Raw genomic sequence first — 20,708 nt, forward strand, 5'->3', positions numbered from 1 at the left:
TAGCTCAACAGACTTTCTCATAAGCAAATCCATGAGATCACATATTCCTTGTCTGGCTCTGCCTTATTGCATAAGCTGTGCTTTGTACAAGTCTTATCCCAGACAAAGGTATGTTTTATTTAAACAGACTCCCTAGTTAAAAGTGTGCCTCTTTAAATTTTCATTGTGCAAAAAATGAAGCCTCAGACACTGGGGGGGGGGGGGGCAGTCCTTTGAGAGCAGGCGGCGACAGTCACATCACGTCTGTCCCACTCACGGCTCACTAGCCTGGCTTTTCTGCTGCAGGTCACAGGATTCCTGCCCAGGGAGAAAGCATGATGTGTGCCTGGTGAGAGGGTCCTCCTCTCCAGGGAGCCCCGCTGCACGGGGGGACCACTGCTGATTCAGAAAGTGACCGTCTTGCTCTCTTATGCTGCCAGACCTCTGGGGCCACCCTGCTGGCTTCTGTCTCAGTCCTGTCCTGGGGCGGGAGGGCGGGCGGGCGGGCAGCTGCTCTGTTCTGTCTCCACCTCCCTACAAAGAGCATTATCTGGGCGCAGGGAGGCCGGCGGGCCATCCGCCAAGTGCACTCCCTTCTGCTGGGACTGAGCTGGGGCGAGGTCTGCAGTCCCTGCCCAGCACTGGCTGGCATACCCTCAGCGTGAAGGGTCAGAGTTAGGTCTGGGGTCGGGGGCAGAAGACCCTTTTCAGACCGCCTTCTCTGGCATAGCCATGGCCTACGGAGTGTCTGCCAGCTCAGCTAAATAAAATCACACTGACTTTTTGGTGTGAGGCGTGACTCCTGTTGTACGCTTCACCATCTGCCAGCCTGGAGCAGAAGAGAGGTGAGAAGTAGGGTTTGCAAAGCCTGATCCTCTAATGCACACAAATGTTTACACTTGCATGTATGTAAGTCTCCAGCTTTTTGGTTTAGGAAAGCCTAGAGAACCTTTTTGAACCCCCAAAGGTAGACTGTGGTCCTTGTCGGAGTTGGGGTCTGGGATCTACACCGGTCTTCATAATAAAGTAACAGGGGTGAGAGGCTAACTCTGGCAGCTGAGAAAGAGAGATGGAGAAGGAAGGTGGAGAGGAGGGACGGGCAAAGATGGTGGTAGTCTGGGAGTAGCGGGAAAAGCTAACTGAGAAATCCCCTTTGGTGGGTCGTTCAGGGAACTTGACCCTGTTTCATCTTCAGTGACTACAGCTGTTTCCCGTTCTCCTCTGTACCTCTCAGATCTAGCACAGCCTGTAACTCAGGATGGCCCGAGTGGTATTTGGAGTAAGGGAGGCCCAGGGATGGGGTCAGCAGATGGTGTCCGGGAACCCAAGTGACTGAGGGTGGACACCTTCCCTCACCCCCACCCCTGCCGAGAAACTAGCGGAGGGATGTCTTGGGAGAGGGTGAGATTGTGAGCAGGGCAATCGTGAGCTGCATGTTATCTAGGAAAGAGAAGACAGTGTGTGTTTAGTGCCGTCATTGATTCTTTGTCTTCAACGTTGTCTGAAATATTCATGTCCCCTTTAATGTATTTCCTTCAGTTACCAGTTATTTATTTCATATTTTAAATCCTTCTCTGAAACTAAAATTGACCGTGCACGAGGACACGTAGAATTAAGCTTCTTTGGATCTGCAAGTCCATCTAGCTTGTGGTTCGTCTTCAACAGATACTGTCTGACGAACAGGAGATAGACGACCGTGAAGCTCTCTAGGTGAAAATGGTGGTATGTTTATTTTGGTTTTAAATGATGAGTTTTACAGATGCAGGATCAACCAAGATGACTCTTAAGAGCCCAGGTTGCAGGGCAAGACTGCCTGGGTATGAAGGTTTACAGACTGGCTCTGTACAACCTGTGTGACCTTGGGCGGATCACTGAACATCTCTGTGCCTCAGTATTCTAATCTGTAAAATGAACATTGTAATAGCACCTCCTTCACAGGGTGGTTCTGGGGATTCGTAGGTATGCTCCACGCACTTAGAACGGCCCCCGACAGTGGCAACGTGCTATCTGCTTTGTCATCTGTCTCACCTGCCTGATGCTCTGGAACCTCTAGTAATTCCCTAGTTGGTTACACAAGTGCACTTGTCTTCGTTCCCAAATGTTGACTCCTTGAAGAGGGGCAGCTGGCCTTCACTTCCCCTGCCCCTCTCTCCCTGAAGGATCATCTGGAAATCCTCTGGCGGGGGCACTGAAGGACCCCCAGCCAGTGGCCTTACTTAGCAGCAGAGACATAAGGCTGGGAAGTCATCTCAGCGACCAACTGGAGCCAAAAGCTAGTGGCCCCTGGACGCTTCAGGTCCAACAGGCCTCAGAAGAACGTCTCCTCTTCTCTCAAGGAATCAGGGTGTTTGCTCTGACTCTGGAAGCCACTTAAAAGTCTGCTCCAGTGGCCTCCAGGATGGGGTGTGTAAAGTACAGGGGATGTGAAAAATGAGCCCCTGGGTATGGGAAAGCACCTTAAACTGTTTCTTTATTAAAGTTCATCCTTGATCTTTACCAGATATACTTTAATAATACTGCAATGATAGGTGTGTGATCTGTACGTGAGATATACACCCAGAATAAATGCTTTTTCTCAAACGTGGATTCTCACAGAGGCAGTTCCTGGAGTTGTCGGGTGAGCTGGTCAAGGTAAGGACTTGAAGTAAAATGAATTCAGTGTAGAGAGAGACAGGAGGCTGAGCAGGTCTGAGGGAGAGAGGGTTGTGGCCTGAAGCTTAGGAGCTGGAGAGGGGTGGCTTCTCCCCGCCTGTCCCCAAGAGACCATCCACATACTTCTGGAAATCTCTGTAGTGTTGTGTAATCAGCATATTTCCTTGAAAGTGCAAGTTTAAAGCTGCAGGCTGGAATGGGGTCTCGGGCACCTGGTTGTCGCAGCTCAGCGATCTCGGCCAGGACAGAGATCACTGTCACTGGGAGAAGGCCAGGCAAACAGTTTCCCACATGAAGCCCTCGGAGGATGCTGCTGCCTTCCCCCACAGGAGAGACCGGAGAAAACACCTGTTCCTACTCAGCCTAGTTCTCCACTGATGGCGTGGCGCAGAGGTCGGCACACTTCTGGGAAGGGCCAGAGAGTGAGTATGCTCAGCTTTAGCAACCACATGGCCCCTGTCACAGCTACTCAGCTCGGCCGCTGCAGGGTGACAGTAACCACAGCTGATAGGGCAACAAGTAGGCGGGGCTGGATTCCAATGACCATTTATGGACTCTGAAATCCAGATTTCAGACAATTTTTACATGCCACAAAATATTATCCATCTTTGGATTGCAAACCATTAAAAATGTAGTCATCATTCTAAACTCACGAGCGCTATTAAGCAGCTGGCCAGCTGGGCTCAGCCTGTGAGCCGTAGTTCGCCAACCCCTGGCCCAGAGAAGACACTAGCTTTGCTGCTGTCCTTGTCCTTTTTTTTTTTTTAAGTGTGAACATCTTTCCCTGTTTTTAATTAGCAATCGATGAATAGAGTATTTTTTTCCTATTGTAGCTAATTTTTCATTAACCTCCCAGAAGTTTATCAACAAGAGATAATTCTAAGAACATATGAATATGGAACAGAGACTCAATATAATCCTTTTTGTTGTCAGGTTCTCTTCAAATTAGACATTGAATGTCACTGAGATGATCTTTATCTTTTAGAAGAGGTGCGTGGAAATAAAATTACCTTAATTAATAATATGCAACAAAAGAAATGCTACAATAGCCCAACCCCAGACAGACTGGAGTGGATTTAGCAGGATGAAGGTGAGGGAAATTCTGACAGAAAAATAAATGGGGATGCTTTCTGTCTGAACTGAGATGTGCATCATGAACCCTGGATGGCATTTACAATGTCAAAAGTAAAATAAAGAGCACTTTGTGCCTTTCTTCCTACGATGCACTGAAATATTCAAATGTCAATATCAATAATCAACTCTAAAAGCGACACGGCTTGCCTGGCTTCCAAAACGTATAATTTAGGATCATAATGCAGTTTAACGAAATTGCTACTCTCTCCTTCATGGCAACTGGAAGTTCCAAGAGTCTGAAGACGCAGAGCCCTGGGTGCCAAGTCCCCATGTCTCAGCCCCCGTGCAGGGTCACGCGTCTCATCAGAAATGAAGGACAAAGCTCTACTGACTGCAAACCAGAGGCATAATATTTTTCTAAGTTTATTTAGCCACGTGAGGCTTTGGAGTAAGTGAGATTCTATCTTCTCAATTACACTGATTTGCTAGTTCAGAGAAGTGTTCTTTAACACACTTAATCATGCCATTTGACCAGCTGTTTCACAAACAGCTTCCTTTTCTGGAAAACACTTGTCTTTCTTCGTGCGACTTGTGGCTGTGTTCAACTCAAAATATGTATTTAATCCAGGAGAGCCAAAGAGTTGAACCATATGCAATCACCAATACCCGACCTTTAAATAATAACTTCATATGATTCTACTTGATAGTGTGTATGAAATAAATTCTCAGTGTCTTACAAAAATACGTCACATTTTTAGTAAATATGTGTTTCCACCGCAAGCTTGCCAAATAAGTGGACTGTACCATTAAGAAACACTCACCAGCTTTAGGCATGTGCCTTTACATTTCCTGGACAATAAAGACTCTGCTTTCTCAAAGTGGTTATATTCATTAAATATATTACTGATGATGCACCAAAACTTAGTAGTGCTTCCTTCCATTTCCCTGTTTGAGAAGCTTACAACCCCCATGGGACTTCTTTCATTTGCCATAGCCTCAGGGAGCTAAACTGGAGTCTCACTGGGTTCCCATCATCATGATCACAGGCATGAATGTGAGAAGCAGGGGGCATCACAGTGCTTCTGAGCAGACGGTGCACGCGCGCACGCACACACATAAACACTCCTTTCACGAGGGAGTGTTATTTAAGTCCCCAAGTAGACCCACCCCTCTGGGGACAGTCCACCCGGGGCCCTGAGTACACACCTGTGCTCGTGCGGTACGTGCCGGTGTGTGCTGGCGGCAGAGGGTCCCCCTGGCTCTGGCTGAGACTCCTCATGGGAGGCTTCTGATAGACGCGGTCTTCATAGATGGGGTCTATGTGGTGCTCTGGGGACTGCAGGGCCCGCAGCTCTGGGCCCAGGTGGCCGTGCTGGCTGCTGTACGAGGCCCGGGACCCAGCTGAAATAAAAGAACAAGGGGACGTTAAGATCCGACCGACATGCAGACAGATCTTGTTTGATCAAAGACATGTTCGAATTTGGGGGCACGACGGAAACACTGCAATCTGCAGAAAAGCTAATGGATAGCATGGGATGACAGCAACAGGTCAAGCTAGTTAGCTTCTCGGCATCAGCCAGCTACCGTGCTCTGCCCCCAGACCACATCTCCTAGAAGGATGCTAAAGATCCTGAGAAAAATCCACAGTGAACTGGCCAGTGAAACAGCGTTTTTCTCAGCCTAACCAGTGGAGCAGGCTTCTTCGAAGAAACCAGGCAGACAGTCAAACCCAAAAACCTCTTATTATACCACAGTCCTTGCCCCTGAAGTTTTACAATGGGAAATTATTATTTAAAATGATGAGCAAATGAATAAGCCGTGATGGCAAGCCATCCTGGCGCTGCCCCTGAAAAGTGGACCAGAATCTGTTCTCATCAGCAGTGCTTCCCTGGACAATGAATGAACCAAATGTTCAGACGTAACAACAGCCTAAGTCCCTGAGAGTAGCAGATTTTAAAGAAAAAGGTTTCCAAGCTACATTTTCCTTTACCCTTACCCTCCAAACTAAAGCATGTGCATTTAGTCTATCTTGCTCTGAAACGGCCAGATACATACACATGGTGCCACTAACTGGTTTAATTTACAAATTGAGGCTGCACATCCTTCGCCTGGTAGGAGACGTAAATCCTTACTGGTGTCTCTTGCTTGTTGGGTTTTCTACATTGCATGGGAAGAGACGTGGCTTTAAAGCAGTGCTGTGAACCAGGGAACCTCTGCACCAAAGGAAACAGAGTTTAATGAGGGCTAAGAGCTTGAGTGGACATGTGAAAAAGAAGATGCTGACTGAGAGCGAAGATTTCATCCAAGGTACAGCGAGAATCACAGGAGCAGACATGCCAGGGGAGCCACGACCCCAGGGACAGATGCAGTGGAGGACCTCTAGGGACAGAGAAGGACGTGGGGCATCAGTGAGTATGGAACTCAAACAAGAACCAAATGAGACTATGGATGATTTTAGCAATGACCCTTCAGCTAAATCTCCAAGGCTAATACCCACATGGAATGCTAGCATTTAAGTGTCAACTTCCTTTGAACAGTCCCAGCTGGAAGCCCTGCATTCCAGCTTAAAGCAAGAGGGAGTTGGAACTCCCTGATTGGTGACGTTTGCGCACAGCTCTACCTCTGTCCAAGGTCTCCGCCGGTGGCCACTTTACAGACAACATCTTCAGTGCTCAAGGGCTACTTCCTCAGGATCATCTAACCCTAAAGATTTTAATATTCTTGTCTAGTATATTTGGAGACCAAGCCATTCAAAAGCTTTGAAATTGCCAGCAGATCGATGTTTTCCTGGTGTATTTTCACACGGGCTGCTTTACTTTTAATTAAGCGCAAAGCAGAGCAGTTCTAAATGACTGGGGCAGTGCTGAGACTTCTTTGAATTCAGTGTTAATAAAAAAATCACTGAATGATTGGAGGAAAGGGAAAGGAATAAAGTAGGCAGGTTCCTTACCTTTCCCTTTGCTAGTAATTAAATAAATTCTGATTTAGATAGCATTCCGTCGAGGGATAGATTCAAAATTACTGTTTTGCACAATTCAGTTCATTGCATCTGATTTATCAAATGCCAACATCACACTGAATATTATCTCATGCTCAAATTTTCCAGGAATATATTTAAGTTATGATATGCTTTGAGTTCCTGCTGTCAATTCTTCCTACTTCTGAAGCTTTTGATAAAATTGCCAAGGACTTACAAGCGTGAAAACAAGGGAACAGTCATCAGATCCAAACGCCACAGAGTTAAATAAAAGTTCTCCATCACTGGCAGATTTATAGTTGTAACCCATATCATCATTCCTTGATGGTAAGCAGCTGGAAACATCCAACGATGAGCAAGGATTCGCTGGCCTTTTAAGTGGTGGCGTGATCTGAGGGCAGGTGTGAAAAGCCTCTTTTTGTAAGCATTTACTGGGCATTAGGAAATTGTTATCACTATATAAATCAGAAGTTAATGACCAAGGGTCCTAGGCAAGAAGCAAGAATCTTAAGATGAGGTAGATTATCAGAATTTCCATGTGCTGGTATTAAGACAAAGACAAAGTAAAATTATTAAATATTTGAATAATATACCATCCTTTTTTAATTAGCATGCTTTTGATACAACCTTTAAGTTCACAGTGTTTCCCTGTAGAAACATCTGTGCAAAAGACCTGCATATTTCAGCATTATGCATAGAAATGAGATAAGGCATTTTAAAAGGAGCGTTGTTGACACTCCTTTTCATCCATTGTGATCAGGTTCCAGTTGCTCATGGGTGGGCACAGTTACTGGCAAGAGAGACAGAGAGAAGTCAGAGGAAACAGAGATGCAAGGAATTAAAGGTTAAAAGTGCAGCTTCTGGAATTCATGCCTTCTACCACTCTTGTTTAAGAAAGAACGTATCAGATCCATATTAACAAGGCCTATTTTATTTGGGGCAATTTTGAGAAAAAAATTCTCCCACAGCCTCTTCTGGGAGTATGCTCCAAAATTTCATGAGATGGTGAACATACTTGCCAATTCAAAGAAGATGCACTTTTCTTTAGTAATAATTTCCTTTCACCATTATGGTCTATTTGACAGTGAGTCCTCAGTATTACACTGGACTCAAAACACCACTGGCAAACATTTGTATCTTTGCCAGGAACCAGAACAATGTGAACATAACAAGAAAAAAATGCTGGAGAAACAGACTTTGTCGGAATGTCACAGATGTCAAGGCCGATTATGTTGGTGGAGAACAATTCTGAGAACTTCACCTTGACCAAGTGGACGGTTCAGAACTGCAGGGTGACAAAGGGCCATGGAAATACGGATGAGCCAAAGAGAAAAGGCAAAGCAGACTCCATGGACCAGACCAAGTGCATCACCTTCCCCCGCCAGCGCAGACATCGGTTGTGTGAATGTAACGAGTGTAATATCCGTGTCCAGACAGCACTTTATGACCAAGTTCTGCAACGATGCTTACCTCACCCTACACTAAGATTTCAAAGCTATCACATGCTTTACTCTTCCCTCCCTCTTCACAAGACAAAGTTTGGGTCTAGAGAGCTCAGGCCCTGATAATTTTCCTATCTGATGTTTCTGAAATCAATGGGTTTGAAGATGCCCATCTGAAATATGAATGCTCAGCTTACAGGCTAAGACAGTTTGTGATGCAGGAGGGCTGAAGGGTGAAGGGCACTGTAATAGTCCCACGGGTGCTCTGGGCGGGCCGGGCCTCCTGCAGGTCCCGGAGGACTGGGAACCTGCAAACTGATGTAGGACTGCACCTGGGACAGTTGCTGCACAAGAGTTCGCATCTGCCCCAGGACCTCAGTCACCAGCTCACTGCTGACTCGAAGGGATGCTCAGATGGCCCAGAACCTGGTCCCTCCTGGCCACTCGGCTCTGGCACTGCTGGTGGGAGGAGAGAGGAGAGGTTCAGTTCTGCGCAGAGACGGAGGTAAGGGCAATCGGGGCTCAGAGGGGTGGGCACCCTGGACCCCTGGAGAGTGGAGGGGCCCTATGCCTTCACTCCAGCACCACCACTTACATGAGCAACTCCTATGCAGAAGCTTGAACGCACCGGCTCACCTTTCAACTCTACACATGATAGGGGGCCTCGGGAGGGAAGATACATAATATCCAAAGGTGTGAAGTAAACAGAAGCAGCATCTAAACCAGTCAATCTACTACTCTTCCTTGTGTCAATTTTGCCCAAACAACCTGAAATGGGAAGATACGATTTGGGCCCCAGATCTGTGTTTAACTAGCAGGGCAAATCAAGGCTAGTCACTGGACCTCTCTGAGCCCTGGTTTCTTCAAGCATAAAAATGCAGATAATAATACATGCGTCTGTGTGGCACACGATTGTGGGAGGATCAAGGAGAGAGAAATCGGGTGTGACGGGCTCTGCAACTGATAAAGCGACATTGAAAAAAGGACTTTCACACCACTCGATCTTAGAGTCAAGAAATGATGCGATCTCGTGAAAATACCTCTTTGGATTTAAGCAATCAAACACTACTTAACACTAGCAAAATATCAAAAACAACTTGAGATTTAATTCTGAAATATTATAAATGTAAAAAATGGATAATTTTGTGAAGTACCACTGCAAGATGTAAATCTTATAGTTTGATTTTTTTTCTTAAAAAAGCATTAGTGATGCTTTTTAATGGATAGCTGCAAAGAATGAGGGAATGAATGACGTTCAAAAGGGAAAGAAATATGGACATGACCGAGGGAAGGTGGAATCCTTTTTAGGAAGGGATACGGCAAAAATGAAACCTGCAAAGCGAAGATGACGGACACCCACTAGTCCAGGAGGAGGCAGGAGTAGACGCGTAGGGAGTTCTTGACGTGGAAAATAAGTATGGAGCAAAAAGGGTAAAGTATGCTTGCTGCCTGGCTTGTCTCTCTCCTCCACCCACATTTCCCTTGGGTCAGAGTGTCCCACAGGCTCAGTTCCATCTGACCAGTGATACGAAAGAGTTATCACTTTTAAACTGATTTGCAAATAAATTTCCAGGGCCTAGAGTTTACACACAGTGTTTACATGTACCAGTTAATCCGTACTGATTGATGTATTCATTCACTCAACACATATTTGCTGAGTGAGTGACTCTGAGGAGTTGCGGACACCACGGTGCTTAAGGCAGACAAGGTTCCTGCCTTGAAAATAAGTAAGTCATCACATTCAAGTCGGTACAGAGATAAAGGTACTGAAGGAGATAAAGTACAGTGGGGCAAGAAGACACCGTCAGAGGGTACACTGTTTGATAGGATGGTCAGGAAAGTTCTTTTTGAGCATCTGACATTTCAGCAGACACTTTCACCAGGGCAGAGAAGGAGCCGTGCTGGAGGAAGAGCCAGGTGTTTCTCAGACAGGGGACCAGCAGTGAGAGCAAAGGCCCTCTGCAGGAGACTCATTTCAGAATCTTTATAGAAGTGATTTTATTAATATCTATTTAATCCATATTGTCTTTTAAAAGAAATGCCAGTTCGCGTAAGAACTCTTTATGAGTTCATACTACAATTGACTATAAAAACTGAACAGATTTTTTTAAAACTCAGTAATCTATAGAAGCAGATTTCCCCTTGCACATCCTCACTGCACCTCTTTCCTTGCTGAATGCTCTGATTTCAGGAGTATGTCCCCAGCCGCCACGTTGGTATCACTAAGCAACGTGTCCAAGCAGCATGGCTGTGTGGGCAGGGAGCCTTCCCTTGGTGATGGCTGATGGCTTTGAACCAGTTCTTTTGTGGACTTTGAACTTCCTAAAAAGTCTGGCTTGATATCTGTTATCATTAAACTCCAGGGTGAAAAACGACCTCAGCAAAAAAGCACTTTCAGAAATACAAAAAAAAAATCACATAATTTTGGTTAATTTCATCATATCATAACTGTATGCTAAGTAAATTGCTGAGGGAGGCAAATATCCCACTGCAGATCTGGGAAATACTTGTGATAATAAGGATTTACTTGTTCTATTCTTGATTTTTGTTTTTGACTCAAATCAAAATTCCAAAATCTAACTCCCTACTCCTATGCCAATTCACAAAATAATTTAGCATTTTATAGGACCCCAAACGATTTCCTGTGTATCTTGAGTCAAGTCCATGCACTAAATTCTACCTGTGAATGATCATTCACTCATTGACTTAGCTTGACATTGTATCTGATGTTATTATAAATGTTAAAATATACAAACACATTTCTTGTACTATAGGCTAAGAGCCATATTTCAGACTGTTATCTGGAAGGGAGATTATGAATTCAAATGCATTCAATGATAAAACTGCACTGAAGCCTCATAATTTTAATGTAACAGGCCATCTAATGATATAAATGGTAAGTCTGCTTTGGAAAATGCCCTCCTGTTTCATCATCTCCATAAACCCTAGATTTTCACACATTATGCTAACGTCATACAACTTTGCTGCTATCACAAAGAACTTGAATGCTCACAGGTCCCTGACGAGGTACAAAATGCTGAAGCATTCTCGATAAAGTTTCCAATACAACTTACTGTAATTATGAGGCCTCACCTCACCTTTCACCAAATGAACACTGTGATCTATCAGGACTCAAAGATTTCCCCGTGAGAATAATTTAACATGTTGATTGCCACATCACCAAATCTGGGTGACAGTTGTGTTTCCTCAGAGGCCGCATCACCCAGATATGGGTGAGGCTTTCCTTCCTCCAATTTTGCAGAATTTATTCTGAATTTATTCCATGCAGAAGAGTAGCAAGAAGAAGTAAAATTGTAAAGAGGCTGAAAACTGCAAAGAAGAAAAAGGGGTTTTCTTTTTAAAACAGTTCCAACTTGGAAAAACAAACAGATGAATGACGAGCACATACAGTTAGTGCGTCCTACTGCGGTCAGGTGTGAACTGGGGCCCTGCGGGAAACACACACGATCCGCAGCGGGTGACCAGCGTGTTGAGCAAAGTCAAGGCCAGGCTCCAGCAGCAAGTGTGCCCCTGAGACCTCATCCCTGTGGCAGCAGATGACCCTGGGTCTGGCCTTTCCTCCCTAACCACCAGCACTTCTTCTCAGGCAGTTAGAAACACAGGCGTCTTTTGTTCAGTTCCTTTTGTGACAGGCAGGCACCTGGAAAGTGACAAGACATGGCTCGTGAAGTATGAGGAACGTGGCATCTGATATCTTTGCAACCTTAGGACGGACCATTTCCGTTTTTATTTTCAGTCCAGGGTCTCGGGGCTCTGCGTCCTCAGTGAGGTGGACGGTGTCCTGTGTCATCACAACTCCAATCTGGCTCCAAGTCTACTTGTCTAAGAAGGTCCTAGTTCTAGTGAAACACACAAGACGAACAGCGGTGGGCCAGCACCTGTCTGCTTGTGGTTTCTTACCTCGGGGTAGGTGGAGAGGAGCTGAGCAGGCTAGTTGTGTATTTCAGTATTTCTCAAAACGCCATGTGCGTATGAGTCCCCTGACTAACATTTGGGTTCTGACTCAACAGGTTTGGGGGAGCGCCTGAGGTTCTAAATTTTTCTCAAGTTCTCGGCAATGCAGGTGTCACTGGTCCACAGACCACCCTTGGAGAAGCCGGGACACACTGATTTAGCTACGGCTGCAACTTGGTTGCTAGCTGACTTCAACTGTGGCATCTTTGTGGGGCCCTGGAGGCAGGCACAGCGATGCCTTTTGTCCCCTCTGCCTTATTAAACAGACACAAGCGCCTCAATAAAGGCACAGGTCAAGGTCATAGTGAGACAGTGGCCGCGCTGACGGCACCTCAGCAGGTGCCGCTAACCCTGGTCCAGCACGCGGCAGTGCTGGCCACCACGTGTGAGCGTCGTCTGGGCTGCCACGGGCTGCCCCAGCCTAGGGGTCAGGTGTCAGCCTGCAGGCTGCTGCAGGAGTGACCGACCTTAGCTCTAGGTGGTCAGGCCCCACCAGACACCCAGGGGCACGCAAAGGCGTCTGTGAGCAGGCAAGCTGGGGCAAGAGTCCCTGCTGGGGACAACCACCAGAGCATCCTTCCAGCTATAGGACCAACTTCTCAGGTACAGGTGGACTGGCATGCATCTGCTGCCATCACTGAGCTTCTCGGCTGATTCTGGGAAAACAAGTATCTGGGTTACCTGCGTTACGACAGGGCACCCCCATGTAAGGATTCAGCACGGTGCTTCTCAACCCCGGGAGAATGTACATGGTGCTCACCTGGACGAGTGGACTTTAAAACACCTGGACTGTTGTATACACTGCCGATGCTAGGGCCCACTCCAGACCACTGAGTCAGGACCTCAGGGGATGGGCCAGGGAACAGACGAGTCCAAACCACTCCCCATGTGTCTCTAAGGAGGGACCTATCTCTGGATGGTTAGGGTCAGGCCTAGTAGACCCAGGGCCAGTGTGAGGCCCTGAGGCACGCAGGTCAGGGTTTGGTGCTCTGCAGGCCCCCTTGGGCTGGATAGTCAGAACACCCACAGAAGCATCCATTCTCAGATGTGGGGGGAGGGGGGTAACCTCCTCTTGGCGTGGGTGTAATTTCTGAACTTTGCAGGAAGGCAGCGATACCTCTGAGACTAGGCAAAGTCGAAGATGGTTTTTGCCTTGGGGAAGGTGGTCGCTGCCCCAGGCGTGCCGGCCACCACGCTGCAATTAGTCTCTTTTTGGGACATTCCCCCAAGTTCACAGATTGCATGCATTTCCTGCGTTTCCACCCAGGATGGGCATTCTATTTAATGTCTGCTTCCAACCCAGGCTCCTATCCGGGAGCCGCTTTTGGCAGCAGCCTCCTGGGTGGTTGGACCAGGAGCTGGGTTCACTGTCACCTTCAACTGTCCTGGTTAACTACTGATGTCGCGGCGTCTAACAGCTGGGGCTTTATGAATGCGTCAGTCACCAGGGTTTTTAATGGCCAGCCCCATATCCACACAGGTACTCTTCTTTACCAATAAGTTAGATAAAATTGAGTGAGTGTCATTTTAGTTCTCCACAGCTGTTTCTCAGTACCCCATCCGTGCAACCCTTGAACAGAACATCTGGAGGCTGGCTTCCAGATCTAGTTGCTATGGATAATTATGAGTCTTTCCAGGAAGGGAATCCAGAACAACATGCTCCTGACCCACATTTTCTGTTATATCAAAAAGATGAACTTTGCAAGGGGCGGGAAGTCTTCACTGTGCTTTCCAAAGTGCTGGCTGCTGAGGGACAAAAGCTCAGTTTTCATTTTTGTGCATGTGGTTTTTGCCCATCAAAGGGCACAGATGAAATTCTCAACGTATACACAAGGAGAAGGGCTGTATCAGATAAAAGCAAGCAATTTTCTTCATAAATCGCTTTGAATATTTTGAAAAAAAAAACATCTGAACCAGGATGCTTTTGCATCTCAGCATCTTGAACAGGTCTTTTACTCAGATTGTGCTTCACATATCATAGATAGCTGTGCAAACTTCTTTTCAAAAATTCGATCTTTAGCTGCAAAAACTCAGCCTTAAAATGTATTCTTGTATCTGTTTTCTAATGCTGTCCACGCTTCACCAGTACCCACAGGACGGGCTTACTGATAATTCCAGAAGAAAAAGGCACCATAAACTTCTCAGCATAATTTATAGGACAAAGATGGCAAATAAACTGCTTCACAGATTAGTCACTCTCTATATTTACCATTTATAACGTCTTTATAGCAACACTTGTTAAAAGCTTTATTATTTTACTCACCATAATCCTTGGCACATGAAAAAAGAGTTTGAAAAGAGAGGAAATATGCTGTGTAATACACAGTTCTGCAGACTAAAATTTTTCCTTGATTCTTTTCTGATTAAAAGCTTTCATATTTGTACGTGTGTGTTTTGGAATCCAGTTAGTCGCTGAATTATGTGTGCAGAATTATTAGAGGAATACCAGTATATTAAAGCAGTCATTCCCTAATAAATGCACGATTGATGAGATCTATGTTCAGTTACAATTCTCCCACCCAGTTTTTGTCTGTTGTCTTATCCAAAGAAGTTGCTACTAAACCACCAGTTGGCGTGGGACGGTAGTGATGTTAGCGGTGCTTCTCTAGCACAGAAATCTGTATTGACTCTTCCAGTGCAAAACAAATACAATGTGTTTGCTAGAAGGCTGTCAAGGGGAAGGGGTCTGTTTGTGGAAGTGTCAGCCCCAACAACCAGCTACTGACTGAGCCATGAAGAGGACTGTGGCCTGATCTGCCTCCAACTGGCTGAGCTCAAGACCTAAATGAACACCTGTGTGCATCTGTGCGTGTGTGTGTGTCTTATTCATTCTAGAGAAATGTATACAGACTTCCCTTTCCTACGTCAATTACTGAAACGCAGCTTGTGTCCTACGGGAGGTTTTGACTCCTTTAACAGGTTGCAGTCCATCCAAGGAGAGCTAAGGTTGAAGCCAGAAACACCAGGAAGCGCACGTATCATCTGAGGTCAGGATGGGCTCGCCCTCTTTAAGAAGGCACAGCACCTGTGGGCCCACGCACCGTCGGGGAAGCTGAACAGGAAAAATCAGTGCTACCAAGTCTGGGTGAAGACATTTATAAGCAAACAGAAATTGGAGGGGCTGCTCAAGTCCGCTCAGTCAACACCATGAATGGTTTTCCTCGGGTTCGTTTTGCTGCCCAGCCTCTGCCCGCGGGTCCCTGAACAGGCCCTCACTGCACGCAGACACCACAGAAGAGGCCTCGTCTGCCCTTCTGATCTCCGTCTGCAGGCTCACACACAGGGAGCTGCTGGCTCTCCAGGGGAGCCTGACATGCCACGGGCTGCTGTCCCGGGCCTCTGAGTCCTGCGACTGACACCTACTCCCACAGAACCGAGGAAGCCTCTTCCCAAAGCGTCGGGGAACTCCGAGGTTAGGGAACAGGCATCTGATCTACAGATTTTCCATACCCATTGAGCCAAGTTTTTCTGTCAGCTGTCAGTGATTTTTTAAGGTTTCACTCACTTGGAGGAGAACCTGGCATCTTGGTGTTCATGCTTCGCTCTGTGCTAAGGATGGTTTGCAGTTACCCACGGGACGGAACACTTCCACCGGCTGGCGACCTTTCTGACAGTTCGTTGAAAATACCTGCTGAATATCTACTAGATGAAGTGGGGTGAGGAGTTCAGAAATACGCAGGGGGCGCAGCTGCCCTCCGGGAGCCCTTCTGTCCACGTATTTAAATGCTCTGCCTCTTCTGATTGATTGCAGGAAAGTTCAGAACACTTTCTTCTTTGTATCAACGTCAGTGGTTTCGTAATACACAGCACAAAAAATACACACAGGTCCGTTTGGGAGTAGCTTTTAGAGACTTCAGGTATTTCACTTTAGTTATTCTACAGAAAATGCAAAGTATTGCACAAATATAAAAATACATATATGCACATACATGGATATGTGTATGACATGTACATGTACATAGGTGTGTGCAGTGATTTCTGCCATATATTTAGAATACATATAAGTAGAAACTATATTATTATATATATTTTCTGTGTAACATAGACTAAATATATGACAAATTTTTAAAAATTTCAAAATGCAGGATAGTTAAATACAGTGGTAGGAGGGATTCTGATGTGGGCATGGTTGTGAATTAACTCCATTATGAAAGATTTTAAGTTATTAATTATTTCAGGTTATTTGCACATCTACTAAAACGGTTGGTCTTCCCATAATCTCTCCTGCTTGGGTAAAAAGAAAAATGTTTCAAAGCAGCATCATATTTATTAAGGCAGAGATGCTGGTGAACTAGAATCATTGAACTGAGGCTGACACTTAAATTGAGGGGCCAGCACAGACGCCTGTTTGCCCAAATTAACCCACACCCGTGACCTAAACTGCGTAAGCCCTGCGAAGAGACCCAGGAATACTTTACCATCGATGCGCCGCTGACACTAAGTTCAGAGGCACCGAGGCTGGGGAGGGGAGCTCACAGCACGGGGCAGACAGGAGCTAGGCAAGCCACGGTCCAGGAGACCAGCAAATGCAGGGCTGCGTGTGTCTCCCTCTCTCTTCCCACCCTGTCCTTTCCTTCTCTGATTCAACATCGTACCTAAGAGCATTTTGCCAGGAGACGCCTCTTTCTAACAGCCATCTATGTGATCCGTAGCATGGAAGAAAGAAGACAGATTCCCAGGATTCAGGGCCAGAGGAACATTTGGCTGCAATTACCTGCCCCGGTTCTCGAGGGAAAGGGGAATTGTCCTGGGAGTTGGCTCAACGCTGGGGCCCCTGAACGAGTCCCATTTTAATCTGTTCCTCTTCAGATCTCTCGAACATTCACTTTACCTCCAACCTCTAACATCTTGTCTCAGGTATTCATTTACATACTTCCTGGGGTTCTAATCCCAAGTGAAAAGAAGCTTGTAAGGTGTTCTAGTTAATTTATTCTTGAAAAAAAAAAAATCTCATGGACCCTTATTAAAAAAAAAAAAAAAGTGGGGTAAAAATCCTTCCTCAGGGAACCATCACCAGGTCCCCAGTGCCTCCCGAATGTGGTCACACCTCCTGAGAGTCAGTTTAGGAGAGCAGACCTCAGACCATGAGCAGCCATGATCTCATGTGCATCCCCGGTGCCTGCCCTAAACTGCACCTTATCCACCCCAGGACTCACGGCATCACTGGACACTTGTAAATAACTGACGTGTTACGCTTCCCTCCCTAGCCAGACGCCTCTTCTCCTCTGTGCACCTGTCCAGGTGCACTTTCTAAACCCAACCTCAGATGCTGTCTCTTTCAGGAACCCTTTTCTGATCCTCCTACCTGGACGTGCCTCTCCCTCCAGGGATGCCCCCAGCCTGGCCCTCTCTCTGCTCTGGGCATGACTAGCTACTTCTGAACCGATGTCACTTCTACCCTCTTCCAGGCAAGGCAGACCCCTGGAGTCATGACTCCCATCTTATTTATATGAGAATGCCCGGCAGAGCTGGGCTGACAAGATTCTCCCTAGTCACAGCAGTTACAATTTACTGGGCCCTTTTAACAAGCAGGCTTGCTAATAAGTAATTGATAGGCACGATCGCAGCTCCTATGGTCCTCATGATGACTCTGTATGATGGCTGCGGGAGTGCTGTCCCCACTAGAGGATGTGCGAACGATCTCAGAGAAGCATGATTTCACCTCAGGACCCTTGCACTGGCTGTTCCCTCTGCCTGATACATTCTTCCCCAGATATCCATCCACAGTGGCTCCCTGCTTCGGGTGTCTGCTCAGTGGAGACCTCATCGTGGAGAGCTCGGCCACGCTGCCCGATGACAGCCCTCCTTGCCTCACTCTTCTCACGGCTCTTCTCACCATCGAGAAACCGATCAGTAGCAGACCATTACCTCCAAGCGGACAGGGGCTGTGGCGTCCACTGTTCACAGGTGGGCGCCCAGCACCTAGAAGAGGGCCCAGCACAAAAGAGGTGCCCAGGAAAACACCTGCTGAACTGCACCCCACTACCCAAGGTCACACCGCTCGTAAGTAATGAAACCAAGACATGCACCACGTCTGTCCGGCCCCCCATCCATGCTGTTAACCACCGTCTCCTGTATCTGTCAAACTCAACTGCATGAACAATGATTTCTTCTCCGTCTGCAATTAAGTCCAATCCTCTTACTCATGTTTCTACTCGTTCTGTCCTTAAATATTAGAATTACTCAGGCTCCTTTGGAACTTCCCCAACGTTCCGTTGATGACGGTCAGCATTCTTGTGTGGAGCCCCACCTTCCCTTCTCGCTGGCCTGCTGCCCAGTTGCGCCCTCCCGCCCTCCCGCCCACAGGGACTTCACTGCCCCTCAGTCAGTATCCATTGTTTCCTGGGTACCATGTTTCCCTCTTGTTTGATGCCTTTATTCAGCTAGAGTACATACTTCAATTGTAGTAACTTTCCAGGAAAGAGTGCGTAGGAGATAGATTTTTATGAGTACCTACAAGTCTGAAAATACCTGATACCTTCTTGTAGATGGTGGATAATCTGGCTCCGTGTGGATTTCAGGCGGAAACTTATTTTCCCTCAGAACTCTACTATTACTACTGCAAGTCGGGTGGCATCTGTTTTATTCCTCCCAGAGGTTTTAGGGTCTTTTTACATTGGTGCTATGAAATTTCACGATGCAGAATATAAAATATTTTCTATTCCAAGCACAGGGTGCTTCCTAGGAAGACACAGGTCCCCCGGCTCTGAGAAATCATTCTGTACTGCTTCCTGGATAATTTGCTTCCCCCCATTTTCATCCTGGGACTGCAGTCATATGTCAGATCTCCTGGATTTGCCCTTTATGGCGCTTGCTGCTTTATTCTCATTTTCTGTCTCCTTCCCTTTATGTTCTGCCTTCCCAGTCATCTCTGTGCCTATTTCCCACTCATGCTACCACATTTTTAATGTGGGTAGTTATATTTCTACAGCCTAAAAAGATTTTCTTGTTCTTTGATCCTTTCACCCATCAATCCAGCTCTTACTTAATAAATAGAAGATCTTAACTCCTTCTCAGTACTGAACCTAAAGTTTTGGCTTGTTTCTTTTAATCTCCTTTTTTTCCCCTGTAAATCATCGGTTTCTACTGACAGCTCATGTTTTCTGGTTTTTTTTTTCTTGCCACTAATTCACACAAATGCCTCAGTAATTCTGGCTAATTTGAGAAAGAAACTCAGGGGCAGCTTCTTCTGCTACAATATAAATAGAAGTGTCTCCCACTGCGTGTCCCTGCGTTAGAACTTCTGATGAGGAGGGTGGGGCACATGGGCCGGTGGTCTTCCTTCAGGAGAGGCTGGGGGGCAGCTCTGAGCCCCCCTGCCAGCCCACCACCCAACATGCCTGTATGAAATGAACTTCACCTGGGCCTCGAGCAGCCATAACTGAAGTCTAACTTGCCCAGGTAGTGTGTTCAGTTTCTTCAAAGCACACTCCTGGTCTTCACCTTGGAGTGAGCACTGGCCACCGGGTCACCGTCTTGGAGGGAGGGAGAGGAGGCAGTAGGAGGGGGGAGCCAACTTAGGATTGTCTCGAGTGCTGACTTTCAATGAACCTCTCACTTCTCTTCCCACTCCCAGCTCAACTCTGATGGCTGAGCCTGTCCAAGCACTCACTGAAGACAGCCAGTCCACCTCCGCCAGGCTGGTGGAGCAAATTCTTGGGAGAAACGTCTGCATTTCCATTGCTTATCACTCCTACCTACTTTGCTTTCTAGAAAAATGTTAATATGGCTTGCTTATTGGTGACACCCACCCACTGGCCTCTGTTTTCTTGTCTCATCTGTGAATTTATTTCCCATTTTAATTCTCAACTATCTTTTTCAGAAAGTTAAGTTTTGGAGGGCCTGAGACATAGGGGAGACAAATGAGTAAAGAGAGTATGTAATTTTTAACTGTTGTCCAGGATACACTGTTATTTTTCAAATTTACATGTTCCCAGTTAAATTATAGCATGACCAAAATCATATAAGTATCAATAATATGGGAAAGGCTTGCACATAAAGATGCCACTTTCCTACAAAAAGAATAAAAAAGACCTGTTTACCCCATTTTAACTAGCAAGGTCACCATGTAGCAGGGACAGAAGGGAAGATATTAATTTCTGTGAATCAATAAAAAAGAAAGACATCAGGAAAGCCTTTTAGGCCCCTACCATCCCAAACATTTAGTTCCAGATCCAGCTTCTAACTTACAGAAACTGAATTTTAAACCAACACTCTCCCTGCTGTCTGACATGGATGGACATCAATTGGACAGAAATCAGATACCAACATAAGAGTGATCAGAAGCTGCATGAAGAGATTTTAAAAGGGAGGTCTGATCGCCATTCTGTGAGTCCTGGGTCCTTAGGCAGATGGAGGCTGTCAAATGGGACCAAGGACAGACAAGGTTTACTAAAGAGATTTTAGACCCTGCCCTCCCTGGAGAGAAAGCATGGAGAGGGTGGGTTTCCATGAGACCACTCAGGTGCGGGCACTTTGTGGATGGAAGCCGGAGAGAGTCAATGTGTGGGTTTCAGCCCACCCTCCGCAAGTGTGCTGGGGTGCAGGATGGCAGAGTGCACGGTGCAGGAGAGAGAGCTACTTCACATTCTGAGCAGGAGATGCCTGGG

At 46.4% G+C, this 20,708-nt stretch overlaps 1 protein-coding gene across 4 annotated transcripts in view; it reads right to left on the bottom strand.

Annotated features, from left to right (window-relative positions):
- Nucleotides 1-20,708, bottom strand: part of CTNND2 (catenin delta 2) — an 886,119-nt gene that overhangs the window by 369,673 nt on the left and 495,738 nt on the right. For all 4 annotated transcript variants that reach the window (XM_064479567.1, XM_064479565.1, XM_064479566.1 and 1 more), the window contains one exon: nt 4,912-5,106. In XM_064479567.1, the coding sequence (XP_064335637.1) occupies nt 4,912-5,106 (195 nt within the window). The remainder of the gene's footprint in view (nt 1-4,911; nt 5,107-20,708) is intronic.

This window comes from Camelus dromedarius, chromosome 3 (assembly GCF_036321535.1).
Source record: "Camelus dromedarius isolate mCamDro1 chromosome 3, mCamDro1.pat, whole genome shotgun sequence".
NCBI lineage: Eukaryota > Metazoa > Chordata > Mammalia > Artiodactyla > Camelidae > Camelus > Camelus dromedarius.